Source organism: Cebidichthys violaceus, unplaced genomic scaffold, assembly GCF_023349555.1.
Source record: "Cebidichthys violaceus isolate CVI_PGR_0920_01 unplaced genomic scaffold, fCebVio1.0.p SCAF_58, whole genome shotgun sequence".
Classification (NCBI taxonomy): domain Eukaryota; kingdom Metazoa; phylum Chordata; class Actinopteri; order Perciformes; family Stichaeidae; genus Cebidichthys; species Cebidichthys violaceus.
In genome coordinates this window covers 792,865-807,038 of record NW_027176794.1, presented here as the reverse complement: position 1 = coordinate 807,038, position 14,174 = coordinate 792,865, and the positions used below count along the sequence as shown (strand labels likewise).

Genomic DNA, 14,174 nt, shown 5'->3' with positions numbered 1-14,174 from the left:
TAAATATTTAAAATGTGGATTTGGGTTAATCTCTAGTAATGCAGCGTATAGGCAAGTCGCTTACTGAACCTCCACGATGATGTCTAAATGAGTTTATGCCGATTAAATACCATATTATATATGAAACACAAATATCTTACGGTACCACGTGATGTGATCAACGGCTCCAATTCTAACAATTATTTCCATGGCAGGCGGTGGAAGAAATGAAAAAGTTGGAGCTGTTTTCTCATTTGTCGGTGTGTAACACATGGCACCGTGAAATGAAACGCTAATATCCACAGTAGTTCAGCAAATGCACCATAACACCTCACTAGCTGTGGCCCCGAGGGACACATCTGTAACCGAGCCTCCCTTTGTCCTTCATTGTCAGTGAAGAGACAGAACCGGTTATGGACAGGAGGTTCAGTGATACAGGTCAAGAGGGTGGAGTACCACTGGAAGCTCCCTGAATACACACGCACACACACACACACTCTCTGAGGCACACTCGGATCTATTCAGACATGCATAAACACACACCGCTGTAAGCACACACACATATAAACACGTCAAATATGAGCTACCCAGAGTCTTACTAGAAGAACAGTGAATCACTGTTTCCTAATTCCTGGTGAAGAGCAGTTAAACAGAGCCCTGGCCTGCTGTGTGTGTGTGTGTGTGTGTGTGTGTGTGTGTGTGTGTGTGTGTGTGTGTGTGTGTGTGTGTGTGTGTGTGTGTGTGTGTGTGTGTTTCTTTCTGCCAGCCTCTCATCCATCTCTCTTTTTCCCTTTCAACTGTTTCCCTGTCTTACTTTTGCAGGCTTTATTCTTATTCTTTTTTCTTTATCTCTAAATCAATTTCTTGTTTTCTTTCTCTCTCACAGTATTCTTTTTAATCTTCCCACCTCTAGTAAAGCTGTATACACTTATAATATCAACCAACCACGTCCATGTTTCTCTCCTTATTCTTTCTGTAGAGTGTCTCCGCTGCAGAAGTCTGAGATTGTGGACATGGTGAAGAAACACGTGAAGGCCATCACGCTGGCGATCGGCGACGGTGCAAACGACGTGGGCATGATTCAGACGGCTCACGTCGGAGTGGGGATCAGCGGCAACGAGGGCATGCAGGCCACCAACTCTTCTGACTACTCCATAGCACAGGTGGGATGCAGACACAGCATGGAGACATGCTTGGTCAGGGTCATGCAGATATGTTACAACCTTTTTATGCACGTAGATAATGGATTCATGCCTGGTTGTCCACCCGGCTCAAGTGTCTTAAGGCAAGACACTGAATCCTTACCTGCTCACTCTACAGCTGATGCTGATCTCTGACCTCCCTGGAAGGGGACGACTGAAGGAAGACTTTACTTACAGGGGTCACTCAAGTATCATGTTGTCGATGCAAACGAACGGCTCATAATAGTTTATATTCTTACAATAAAAGAAAAATGTCCAGAAAGTTTACAGGAAATGTGATTTTCACTATTTCCAGACATTTTATAGACTAAATACCAAATAATCGATAAATTGGAAAAAGATTATTTGCAACCCAAGCTCCCATTATCTGTGTGACCCATAATTAAAACTCAAAGAAATGTGAACAGTCTTGTCTTTTCTGATTCTGTCTCACACAAACACATTCTGTCACTTTCACTGTTTGGGTTGTTCATCTTTTAGCCTCTCATCTTGCAAAAGTTATCTGTATCAGTGGGCCTCCTCTTGCTTCAACTTTCTTGTCTCCCAGCCACATTCTTAATATTCTTTATGTTCCCTTTCATTCTGAACTCTTCATTATTTATTCTAATTATAGTAATAAGTCTCTCCCTCCTTCTCCTCTCTTTCTTTTCCATGATTGGTAGTTCTCCTACCTAGAGAAGCTGCTATTGGTCCACGGGGCGTGGAGCTACAACCGTGTCACTAAGTGCATCCTCTACTGTTTCTATAAGAATGTGGTCCTCTACATTATAGAGGTAAGAGCTTCACTACCACACCCTCTCTGTTTCTCACACACACACACACACACACACACAGTTACATTAACAGAGACGTTCTGCAGCTGTTTGTCGACATGGCTGACAGTGATGGACGAGGTGCCCTTCTGGTGTCTGCTTTCTGTCTCTTTTGCACGCACACACACACACACACACACACGCACACACACACACACACACACACACACACACACACACACTCATGCTAAGAAAAAAACGTGTGTTTAGATCAGCAGTGACGAGACCTTGGCTCCAAGGGTCGACAGCTTTGTGTGTGTGCGTGCGTGCGTGCGTGCGTGCGTGCGTGCGTGCGTGCGTGCGTGCGTGCGTGCGTGCGTGCGTGTGTGAGACATGAAGGGGCACACCGCAGCCCTGGTCTGCCTGTTATGAGGGGTATTTGTCAGCTGTGCTCCACCCTTCTGTCTCACATTAAGGATGCCAGCAGGTGCAGGTCCTCATGGGAGCCTACCGTCCCGCTCACACCACCACTCTGTCCCTGTCTGTGTGTGTGTGTGTGTGTGTGTGTGTGTGTGTGTGTTTATGTTTCCATAATTATCTCACATGATTGGCTCCCCTACAGGGCGCTCTAGGCCAAAGGTCAGAGACTGTCTCTGTCCACTTAGTGGAGACAGAATAAGGGGGACGGATGTGTGTGTGTGTGTGTGTGTGTGTGTGTGTGTGTGTGTGAGTGAGTGAGAGTGTGTGTTTTTACCTATCTGACCTCACCCCTAGGCTGTATGCTCCACTGTATGTCCCAGGAATGCCACAACTCCCACCACCGGCCCCAAACATTTTCTCTATCTGCCCTCAGATCAGCCTACGTCTGCTGTGTGTGTGTGTGTGTGTGTGTGTGTGTGTGTGTGTGTGTGTGTGTGTGTGTGTGTGTGTGTGTGTATGTGTATGAAGGCGTTAAGGAAGGTTTCCCCTGGGCAAGTATTGTTGTTAGCTCCTGTGTTTCTAAAAAAATGAGGACCATAATTCCCATTGATCCCACTGCTGTCTGTCATCATTCGGGTTTTCATTTAAAGCGCTGGCCCATCATTAAGGTATATGTCTTGTAAACTATGATAGACCTTCATTCTCATTCCTGAATCTTACCTGATGAAGGTCTTTTAACTGAAATGTCATAACTAAAACCAAAGTGAGTAAGAGTGACAGTGTACAAACTGTTCTACTGAAGTAATTCTACTATCAGTACCTCCTCATGTCAGATTTACCTTCTGCTATTGTTCCTCTCATCCTTCTCTTTGTGCCCCAGCTCTGGTTCGCCTTTGTGAATGGGTTCTCTGGCCAGATCCTCTTTGAGCGCTGGTGTATCGGCCTCTACAACGTGGTGAGTACCTCTCTGCCTCTCAAACTGTCTCTCAAACTGTCTCACTATTTTCCATTTCTCCTCTCTCTCTCAGTCTCACCCTCTGCCTGTTTTTTCTTTTTATTAAGTTCACGTCAAGTGCCGTCTCTCGCTCTCTTCTTATCTCTCAATTAATCTCAATCTACTTTGTCTTCTCATCTCTGCTCTTTCCGAATGCCAGAAACGTTTGCATGCATGCATGTGTGTGTGTGTGTGTGTGTGTGTGTGTGTGTGTGTGTGTGTGAGGTTTTCTCTCTGTGTTTTGAGGACTGCTTTGTGTACTTTTAAAACATTGCGGGATTCCATAAATGCAGCGGCTGATATGAACACTGATTGCTCAGCTAGTTGCAGTATGTTTACATGTACACACACGCTGCTCTGTCATTATGTGTTTAAATGGCTGTCTTGTGTGTGTGTGTGTGTGTGTGTGTGTGTGTGTGTGTGTGTGTGTGTGTGTGTGTGTGTGTGTGTGTCTGTGTGTGTGTCTGTGTGTGATGCAGATATTTACCGCACTGCCCCCATTCACTCTGGGGATATTTGACCGGCCGTGCAGCCAGCAGAACATGCTCCGCTTCCCACAGCTCTACCGAATCACCCAGAATGCCGAGGGCTTCAACACCAAGGTACACACACACACGCACGCACACACACACACACACACACACACACACACACACACAACATACACATACACACACACACCATGGGCTGGTGTAGGTACCCGCTCTGCGTCTGACTCGTCACGCCTCCCTCGTGGCTCGCTGTGGGATTGACAAGTGATGCCTGCTGCTTGTTTGGGACGCCAGCGAGCAAATAAGAGTGGCATGGAGGCTGGGATGTCTCCAGGGCAACCTCTAATGAGATTCATAGAGCCAGAATAAGGAAGTCTTTCATTTTAGAGGGTACACTAGGAGGGCACTTCTGATGGCAGGAACACAGTGGAAGTTGTGTGTTACTGTGAGGAATTGCTGTTTTTCTATGTTTTTCTGTGTGTGGGGGCATATATGTGCTTTGGCATTAGTCTTCACTCACTCGTTTTCCACTCTTTTCTCTCTTTCTCTCTCTTTCTCTGGTTCTCTCTCTCTCTCTCTGTGTTTTTCAGGTGTTTTGGGGTACCTGTATCAATGCACTGATTCATTCAGTTATTCTCTTTTGGTTTCCACTCAAAATGTTAGAGCATGGTAAGTGACATGCCCGAGGAACTTTACATTCAGAATTCTGTTTGGTAAGACTTTGTCATGAGGTATCTGTGTGTGTGTGTGTGTGTGTGTGTGTGTGTGTGTGTGTGTGTGTGTGTGTGTGTGTGTGTGTGTGTGTTCCCCACAGACTCTCCGTTCAGTGATGGTCAGGGAAACGACTACTTGTTTGTTGGGAACATGGTCTACACAGTAAGCATCTTATATGTATTTTCAGTGTTTATGTCTCTTTTTTGTTTGTATTCAGTTTTTTTTTTTATATCTGTGTCTTTTGGCATGCAGGTTCATTACATATGCACAGTATTGGTGTACACACCAGCACTGTGCTGCTTCCCCCGAGCCGTTAAGAGTCTCCACTAAATCTAGTCTCGTCTAGCCAGTCTGTCTCTCCACACTCATCCATCTCTTCTCCATCTCACACTCTCGATATCATTTTACTCCCCACAGTCTCACGTGAAAGTCAGTGGTTTCTATTTGTTTTGTTCTGTGTGTGTGTAGACTACACAGGGCTGTGGGGGTCCTGTTACTGTATAACATTAATGTTTATTATCTCGACAGTCGCCAGCAAATTAATCCTGTTTCTCTGTTGTTTTTTTATTTGCTCTCCCTCTGCCCTGTGTGTGTGTGTGTGTGTGTGTGTGTGTGTGTGTGTGTGTGTAGTATGTGGTAGTTACAGTATGTCTGAAAGCTGGAATGGAGACCACCGCTTGGACCAGGGTAAGAACATTAACACTCTCTAATACTCCAAACCACATGTGCTGTATTTTATTCAACCGTTGATAAATAAATAAAGAGGGGGGGGGGGGGGGGCAATCTGTGAGGATTCCAGTGTGAGATTTTCATAATACTTGGTCTAAATATGCTTTGTATTCCGCATAGACATGGGAAAAGATGTGGTGTACCTTGATGTCGTGGTGGAGGTTTGAGGTTTTTTTAAACACCAGTTGCTTACACCACCCAACCCTCTCACTCGTGGGTCCTGTTCAATATTTCAAACCTATCCACTTACAATAAACTCACTGTCCAAAACAAATTGTCTAAATGTTAATACATTGAGACTCAAGAACCATTCAAGTCAATCAAAGGCATTTACTGGGAAGCAGCTGCAAGAGCTTTTAAATATGCCTGAAGAGATATTCAAGGATCGAATGGACGCTGTTACTGCAGCGAAGGAGAAAAACAGACCAGAAAACAGTGAGATTACCATCTGTTATAAGAGTAAATACAGAAACACAAGAGCGAAACAGATTTCATTTAACATAGTTAACTGAGAGCCCAGATGTTCCCATTCCTCCCAAAGAATTTCCTATTCAGGTCTTGAGAAATATATTTTTACACTCATCTATATGGTTACTGTCAAATGTTGAGCTGTATAGACTTTTGAAGTCAATTTCAAGGCATACTTTCTATGGGCAGTTTTCTTATAAACATCAACGATGCGACAACCACAATGTCGTGGCAGCTTATGTATTGACATTGCAGCTATTAATTTAAAAGAAACTTAACTTCCTGGAAACCAGTAAAATATCTTTTTAAAGGTAAACAGATACATGGCCCTCGTCCTCATGTTTCCAAAACGTAGTTGCTGCACGCCACACGCTAACGGCTCTAGCTAGCTAACTTCAAGCATGGAATCCCAATGACAAACGGCAGCTTCTAGCCGGGATATCCCTACTCTGGACTACACAAAGTTAGCAGAGGTGGATGTAGACTAGGAGAACGACAGCTCGGGGCCGTGACGGCAACAAGGTTTGGCTCCTTCCTGCTGTTGGATAGAGAGAGAGAGAGATTGGCAGGATGAACAGGAGGGCGCTGACACTTTGGTCCGTTCAGCTGTCCACACAACAGCCTGGCAGTAATGAAGCAGGGTCCCACTGGAATTCACACAGTGTCCCCTTTCAGCGGATCACAGAGAGCAGGACGAAGATATGGGAAGGAGTGAGGGAAAGGTTGTGTATATTCGGAAGAGCTGTATGTAAACTATTTGACCTTACGCCGTCGTTCTGCTCCGTCTCTTAATCTCCATCGGCTCCTCTTTTTATTTGCCTTCTTCTTCTTCTTCTTCTTCTTCTTCTTCTTCTTCTTCTTCTTCTTCTTCCTCTCTCTCTCTCTCTCTCTCTCTCTCTCTCTCTCTCTCTCTCGTAGTTTTCCCACCTGGCAGTATGGGGAAGCATGGCGCTCTGGATGGTCTTCTTCGCCGTCTACTCTGCAATCTGGCCCACCATCCCCATCGCCCCCGACATGCTGGGCCAGGCAAGTCCCTTCTCCATAAACACGTGTCACTCATTTCAGTAACGGGGGGGGGGGGTCAAAATAGCCCCTCCTACTACATCTCTTGTATGCAACCTCCATCACCTGCCCCTCCCTTGTTCTCGGTTGCCGATACATGGCGCCTGTGAGACTCACCTCTTGGGTGTTCCTCATGGGCACTGCTGGAGCCCTTGGGGAGATTTATGCCTCGCCAGCCCCACTCACCAGGCTTCCTGCACCTGCTGCGTGTCACTCGAGCCCCAGTTTTTTACTGCTCCTCCGTGGAGGTGTTGACTCAAGAGGGTGAGCTGCTGGTGATGAAGATCTGGGGGGGGGGGGGGGGGGGGGGGGGGGTAAGGAGAGTGTACACGGGGACCCCTTGATTGACTCATTTTAGAGTTTGGGGATCTGGCGGGGGGGGAGTTGAGGTGCCCCACTGAGTGGGTAGAGAGTCTTGGGGAGGGGAACGGAACGGGGCCACCTAAACTCCCCACAGCTCATTAATTCAATTTGTGTCAGAAATCAGGAATGCGGTCAAATATCTCTGCAGCTGCTCGGTCTAACTGGGGAATGGTCAGAGACACTCAGCCACCCCCAACTCTCCATCGTCCCCCCCTAACTACCCTATTACCTCTCTTATTTCCCCTGCTCCTGCTATCTATATTTCCATCTGTCCATGGGGGACAGGGGATGGAAAAGAGCTGTATGTTTCTGCTCAGAGTAACTGTGTGCGTACGTTTCTTCATGTGGGAGTTAATGCCCTATGTGGGTCCAGCTATGGGTGATTTGTGTTGATTGTAAAGTGGTGGTTGTATGAAGACCATGTGATATAATGCATGTCCAGGGCTGTTGAAATGAGTTGTGCGTCGGTGTTAGTCTCACACAGAAAGACATAGAGTATGTTTGAGTCCAGTTGGATGGTCTGTGACTTAGATATGATTCCAGCTGCTGCAGAGGATTTTTCCTCATGGTTGTCCGATTAATTTTCCCCGGTTTCTTTTTTTCCTCTGGGAACCAAACTGTCTCTATATTTCTGGATCAAAACACAGGACACAGGAAACGCGCGATATGGGCAATAAAGTAGTTGAAGTTAAGTAGGTTATGGCGCGTGAAATGTTTGTGACTGTTGACTTAAACGTCGACGCCTAGAGACAAAGATTTGGGCTTGTGAAACTGCACAGAGCTCCTGCAGAGAACTAAAAGGGGAGATACTGGGAAATAAAGGAACAAATTGAGGGATTTGCAGTAACAGGCGAGGACAAGCAACAGAAGATACAGTCACTAATAATGAATGAAGTTGTGAAAGAGCAAGATTAGAGGGAGCCACATGAGGAAGAGATGTGTAGGAGTCAGGCCTGGAGACAGACAGACGGACAAACTGAGACAGTGGTTTGATGATGATTGATCACTGGAGACAGGCTAAAGATTAGGGTTAAAGGTCCATAAGGCTGTTTGCAGCTGGACTGCAGGGACAAGTAATCTGTGGTTACTCGCTATCATTTTTACCAGCGAAGCATTGTGTTTCGGCTGTGGGAATCTTGTGATAAATCCAGTTTATGGTGTAGATACTGTTTGGAAAACTCTTGCTGACCCTCCTTTGAATGACTCTCAATGTGCTTTTGTCTCTCATTTTCTCTTTGCCTATTTCCCACACGTGTTTCTCGGCGCTCGTTGCAGAGAAAAATGACTTAATACTCAATTTTAATTAATTTATGAGCGAAATAAATGGAGCCTGTGTGTTGTCATTGCAGGCTGGCAAGGTGATGCAGTGCTGGTACTTCTGGCTGGGCCTGGTCCTGGTGCCTACCGCGTGTTTAGTCAAAGACTTCGCCTGGGCCACGTAAGTAGAACACATTTAACATAAATACATGGGAAATCCATACAGAGGCTATTTAACTTAACCGAGGCGTTTACATAACCCACATCGAGTCTTATGTCAACACTTACACACACTTATATATTATGAATCACATGTGTCTGCAAAGTAAAACACTCAAACTTTCCTTCATGGGTCTGATGAGCTTATTTCTGCTGTGCAGCACACGGCGCACTGTGAGGAAGTCTCTGCTGGAGGAGGTGCAGGAGCTGGAGGCTCGAGCGGTCGACCCCGGGGCAGCTGTACTGCGGGATGCCAGCGGCCGCAGGTATATATACAGTATGCTGCAAAGCATCATGGGTTCTCACCTACATTCATATCCAGTTTTATTTGTGTCATCTCATATTGTTGATTTTGGCAGGGTTTTTTTGTTACTTTTCTTTAATTTTTTTATGATTTTACCCAAGAATAATCCGTTATTATATATACTAGCACTCTATGTACATAGATACGTGTGCAGATTCAGTATTCAGCTGTAATATACTCAGAGGCCACCTGATTGGGTACAACGGTAACATTTTATGCAATTTAAAACAACATTACAAAGATAATAAAGTTTTGTTTTGATTGACACTGTCAGAGAGGTATTCATTTAAATGTGTTTGTTATTCAGGTTGTTACTCGCAGACGTGTTGACCTGGCCGGCATTTTATTCATACAACACAGTCCAGTACAACACCACTACGAATTGCCACCTCAATAATAAACATATAGTTGAATTAAATCTCTGAAAGTCATTCTAATCTTCGGAAAGGGAGAGTGTGTGGCAGAGGGTTGCATTAGATTGTCTAGGTGTATGTAATGAAGTGTCTAGGGAGTGTATGTTTCTGTTTGTGTGAAAATAAATGGCCTTTCTTACCCCCGGTGGCCCCGTCCACAGGGCCGAAGCCCCGGCTGAGGTCCCGTAGAGCCAGAGCTGTCACGCGCTCACAGAGGTAGTTTCTGGGTTTGCACTGTCAAACTGTGTGAACTGTGACCTCACTGACCCGTGTGCCCCACTGCAAGCTGCTTTGGAGTGACCTTCGTTTGTTTTCCATTAACTGAGTTCACACCTCTCTCTCTGTTTAGCTTTAAATCACTTGTTTCCCTTTGTCCTCTAAATCATTTTTAAATTTGATTTCTCTCCCTATGTCCATTTCTTTTTCCATTCCTCCATCTGTGGATTGCTTCATAGGTGGATCAATATGAATTGCTGTACAGACCTGGTGTGTTTTCTGATTCTATCTGTAGTTCTCTCTGTGATTTAGTGGTGTGGTGTCACTAGAGCTGTGTTAGAAATTATTGATTTCGTTTTTGGGGACATTTGTCTAAGTTGTAGTTACATTATTAACGTAGGATTTTCGAGGTTTGACTGTTTGCTAGCAGTGGTATAATGTAACAAACTACATTTACTAAGGTATTTGTACTTTACTTGAATATTTGCATTTTATGCTGCTTTATTTCTACTAATATTGGGAAATATTGGTATTTTTTACTTCACTACATTTATTTGACAGCTGTAGTTAACTTGCAGGTTCAGGTTTCAAATATAATAGTCTAAAATACAATAAATAAACTACCCAACAGCATATATAAAGTAGTTCAAATTAGCCCCACCTCAACTGGTTACAACATTAAAATGCAGTGCATATGTATATATCAGTAATTACTATCAAATAATTCAATATAATAATTTTACATTCTGAACGGGTCCATTGTGCATAATGACTGATTTTACTCTTAATACTTTTGCTATAATACTTTTTACTTTATGTTAAGTACATTTTACAAGTATTTTTGCACAGTTATAAAAATACTTTTATTTTAATAAAAGATCTGAGTACTTTTTCCACCATTGTTTGCTAGTAAGGAATGCAAAGAGTTGTTTGATATTCTGCTAATATCATTAACTGTAGCAAAGAGTCAGATGTGAGGGAGTCACCAAGACGAGCTGCTTTCTCAGAGCGTTTCTCTGAGGCACGTTTTCGACTGCTCCTCCTAACCCCTACGCATAAACCCCCGTCCTGGACTGACCCTGCTTTAAACCCAGGAAAGCAGGCCTGGGTCCATGGGCCCTGTCCATTTAGAATAAGAAAAGTACAGTGAAAGTAGCGGTGCACAGGGAGGGAATGGAGCAAAGTGGAAAAGAGCACATCTGTGTTTGTAGTTCGTGGGGAGGTCCCGGGGTAGGCATGGGAAAGGTAGAGTACGGGAGCGTCTGGAGGGAAGAGTTCAAACGAAGCTCATCTTTGAGACAAACCAAAAAGAAACATTACAGAAAGACAACCTGATGCATGAGCCTTTCATATATTTCTCCAGCCACCATTGTCTTTTATCATTCACTCGGCACGGTCATCTATCCAACAGAGATCATTCTATCGGCCAAAAACGTATTGAGCAAACTTCAGAGCCCCTGACAAACACTGTAGTGAAGGTTCCCAACAGTCCCATACAGTATTAAGAGTTTCCTAACTGCCCGATCCAGATCTTAACCTTGGGAAGGCTGGCTCTTGTCCACAACTACTCCGTTGATCATCACCAGTGCCAGGGAAACCCTGCTTGTGTGAATTTAACGCCCCATTGGCAGATAAATGTATTCTTTTAAAGTAAAATTGGCAAAAAGTGAGTTATTGGCGTGGCAATCGGTGATGCTTGTGCCGTCGCTTTTCCTTCCAACGCCTCTGGCTCATGCCTTTAATGGCTGTAATGACGTTGATAAGCGTCGAGAGAGGTATCGACTAAATAAGTGTCTGCGCATGCATTTTGTATGCATGCCTGCATTTGTGTGCAATATCTGGACAGGGCTTAGTTATTTTTGGTCACAGGAGGAGAGGAGCCGTGACGGCGTGTGGTCTCCGAACAGAGGAGCCAGTCTTCTTCTTGGAAAGGGGGAGAAGGAGAGGAGAGGAGTGGAGTGGGGGGGGGGGGGGGGGGGGGTTACTGTGGATGTCCTGTTACCCTGCAGCCAGTGTATGACTTTCTGTCGGTTCAAACTGGACTTTAATTAACCTGCTGCCTTAAATCTGTGGGTCGTCTCATAAAGCAGCTAAACCTGCCACTGCTCATAACTGAGAGCAAGCTGGTGAAATAAGCAATGGTTTTGTGCAGTAGCGTACGTAGTGGAGAGTCTCTTTAATTACTATTATATATACTATTATTATCAAGAGGTTATGTGTCGTCACTGTGGAGTAACTAATCTTTCTTTCCTTTCTCTGCAGTCTAAACGAACGGGCCCATCTGCTGACAAGAGTCTTTAAGAAAACGCCTTCAAGCGTAGGACGCTCAAACTCGGTGCAGCAGACTGTGTCACGTGAGTGTCCTTTCCATCACTGTTCAGCTCTACACATACTGGAACGTTACAGAAATCCTGCTTTAATACAGGCCTTAAAAGAGAGAATAGTGATTCAGTCATTACACGGAATAGTCTTAAAAACACATATTTAGCTTTGCAATGCATATTGCATTGTGTTTATTGCTCAATGCATATTCTGCCAATGTAAACTAAGGATTTTAGACGAAGAGGAGAAAACAGTGTGTTGAGCTTTGTTTACTACATATTTGCAGTTTGTCTGCTTTTGTATTTATTAAGGGTATCATTTGAAAATCAGTCAAACCACGCAGAGAGTAATTGGAGAGAAAGCAATGTTATTCCATATTTCTATCTTTTTTTAGCCCAGAAACAACAAATTGATCCCCGGTCAAACAATATTTGGCCAGGAACACACACACACACACACACACACACACACACACACACACACACACACACTAGCATTCCAATATAACAGTCCTGTAATGAATACCACATTTGTGAAATCCAATTAAACTGTCTAGTAATTTTTGAGGCAGTAGTTTGTCTGCACACAAAGACATAAAGTACTTATCGAAAACTGCAGTGCTGTTGTACTGCACTGCAATACATCATCCAGGAGTCCAACATTCATTTATACATGTTCCTCCCTCCTCTCTGCAGATGGCTATGCCTTCTCTCAAGAGGAGCACGGTGTCGTGTCTCAATCCCAGGTAGTGCGCTCTTACGACACCACCCGCCAACGCCCCAGCCTCTAGCGCCGCCCCTGACCAAGGCTTTGGCTCACCGTAGCAGCGGTCATCAAGGTGACAGCGGAGACAGACTTATGTGACACCCTCACACCGGGTGATCCGACCCCCTGCTGTGGCCTTAATGGAACTGTGACCTGACCCCTCGCCGGAGGAGGGTGTCACGGTCAGGCGTGGAGGCCGTCGCTGGCGCATTGAGGATTCACTTGAGAGAAGGGACCAGGCCGACTTTATGGGGGAAAAAAAAAACATTCTTCAAATTCACATAAGCTGCACAGGCATGAGCAATCATATCCACGCACAGACATGACAAGTCAAACTCAGAGACTGGCTGCTCTTATCTGTATATCCCACAGACTGGGTTTGCTTCATGCCACTGTGTGTTTATCCGTGTGTGTGTGTGTGTGTGTGTGTGTGTGTGTGTGTGTGTGCATTCCCGTGCGTCTGTATCTGCCTGTGCATGTACGTCTGCACGCATTGGCGCTCCTGTGTTTGTGTGCATGTGTGTGTCGGCCCGCGCGTGTGTTTGCTTCCACGGTTCTCTCTCATCTCTCTCGTGAGGTGGGTTTAGCTCGTCTGTCATCACATGCCGACGCGGGACGGGAGGAGAAGTCAAAATAAACACACACACACACACACACGCACTGCTGAATTCCTTAAAAAGGGAAGGAGAGAGAGAAGCATAGACCGCCGGAGCTCTGAACCCCAGCTACAGGCCCCCCGTCCCATCGCAGCACCAAGCCTCACTGCCAAACACCACAGAGATGCCCCTGAGGCAGAACGCTTATGCCAAACTGGACCACCGCCCTGCTGCATCCCCTCCTACCACACTGGGGGCGTCCTCTTGCTTGTCTCTCCTTGTACCTTCATTTCTTCCTTCCTATCTCCTAGCCGCTCTGCAGCCTCCATGTCTCTCCTCCTCTATAGCGCATCTCCTTGTCTTGGCCAGTTTTTAAAAATCCACTTTGTTTCCTGTTGTTTGTGACCGCTCCTGTGATTCCCGATGCCGCCTGTCGAGCATTGTCAGCTGACACAGAAGCAGCGAGCTTGGCATTAGAGCTTCCTCCGTCAGTTTTCTTGGATTTCTATTCCTTACTGGACTGTTTTTCTTTTTTTTTTTTATTATTAAAGTTAACGTGTATGTGTTTATATATTTTTTTTTTCTCTTTTCATTAATGCCTGTTTTTGTATCCATATGTGGAGACATGTCTTGGAGGGAATATTTTACTTGAACTAGTGCTAATAGGCATCCAAACAGAAGGGATCTGATTGAGACATTCTCCTGGATCACGTGTTTCTCTGACTCTGGGGTTTGTCTGAATGTAGAGTCCATTGTGTGTGTGTGTGTGTGTGTGTGTGTGTGTGTGTGTGTGAGAGACTGTGTTAAAGACACAGGGTCAGGAATGCAAGACTGAAAGGGTGGGAGAGGGGAGGGTTGTCCATCCGAGTCCTAATCATTAAATCTAATCAATCCATGGCCTGACCAAA

At 45.1% G+C, this 14,174-nt stretch overlaps 1 protein-coding gene across 7 annotated transcripts in view; it reads left to right on the top strand.

Moving 5' to 3' along the window:
- Positions 1–13,835, top strand: part of atp8a2 (ATPase phospholipid transporting 8A2) — a 46,375-nt gene extending 32,540 nt beyond the window's left edge. For 5 of the 7 annotated variants that reach the window (XM_068732268.1, XM_068732270.1, XM_068732267.1 and 2 more), the window contains 12 exons: positions 959–1,142; positions 1,844–1,954; positions 3,234–3,308; positions 3,827–3,949; positions 4,429–4,507; positions 4,653–4,714; positions 5,183–5,239; positions 6,668–6,775; positions 8,524–8,612; positions 8,812–8,916; positions 11,846–11,937; positions 12,601–13,835. In XM_068732268.1, coding sequence (XP_068588369.1) covers positions 959–1,142; positions 1,844–1,954; positions 3,234–3,308; positions 3,827–3,949; positions 4,429–4,507; positions 4,653–4,714; positions 5,183–5,239; positions 6,668–6,775; positions 8,524–8,612; positions 8,812–8,916; positions 11,846–11,937; positions 12,601–12,695 — 1,180 coding nt within the window. In that variant the 3' untranslated portion in view covers positions 12,696–13,835. Of the gene's footprint in view, positions 1–958; positions 1,143–1,843; positions 1,955–3,233; positions 3,309–3,826; positions 3,950–4,428; positions 4,508–4,652; positions 4,715–5,182; positions 5,240–6,667; positions 6,776–8,523; positions 8,613–8,811; positions 8,917–9,528; positions 9,584–9,822; positions 11,523–11,845; positions 11,938–12,600 lie in introns of those variants that run through there. The other 2 variants (XM_068732272.1, XM_068732273.1) reach the window with 2 other exon arrangements.
- Positions 13,836–14,174: the final 339 nt, after the last annotated feature.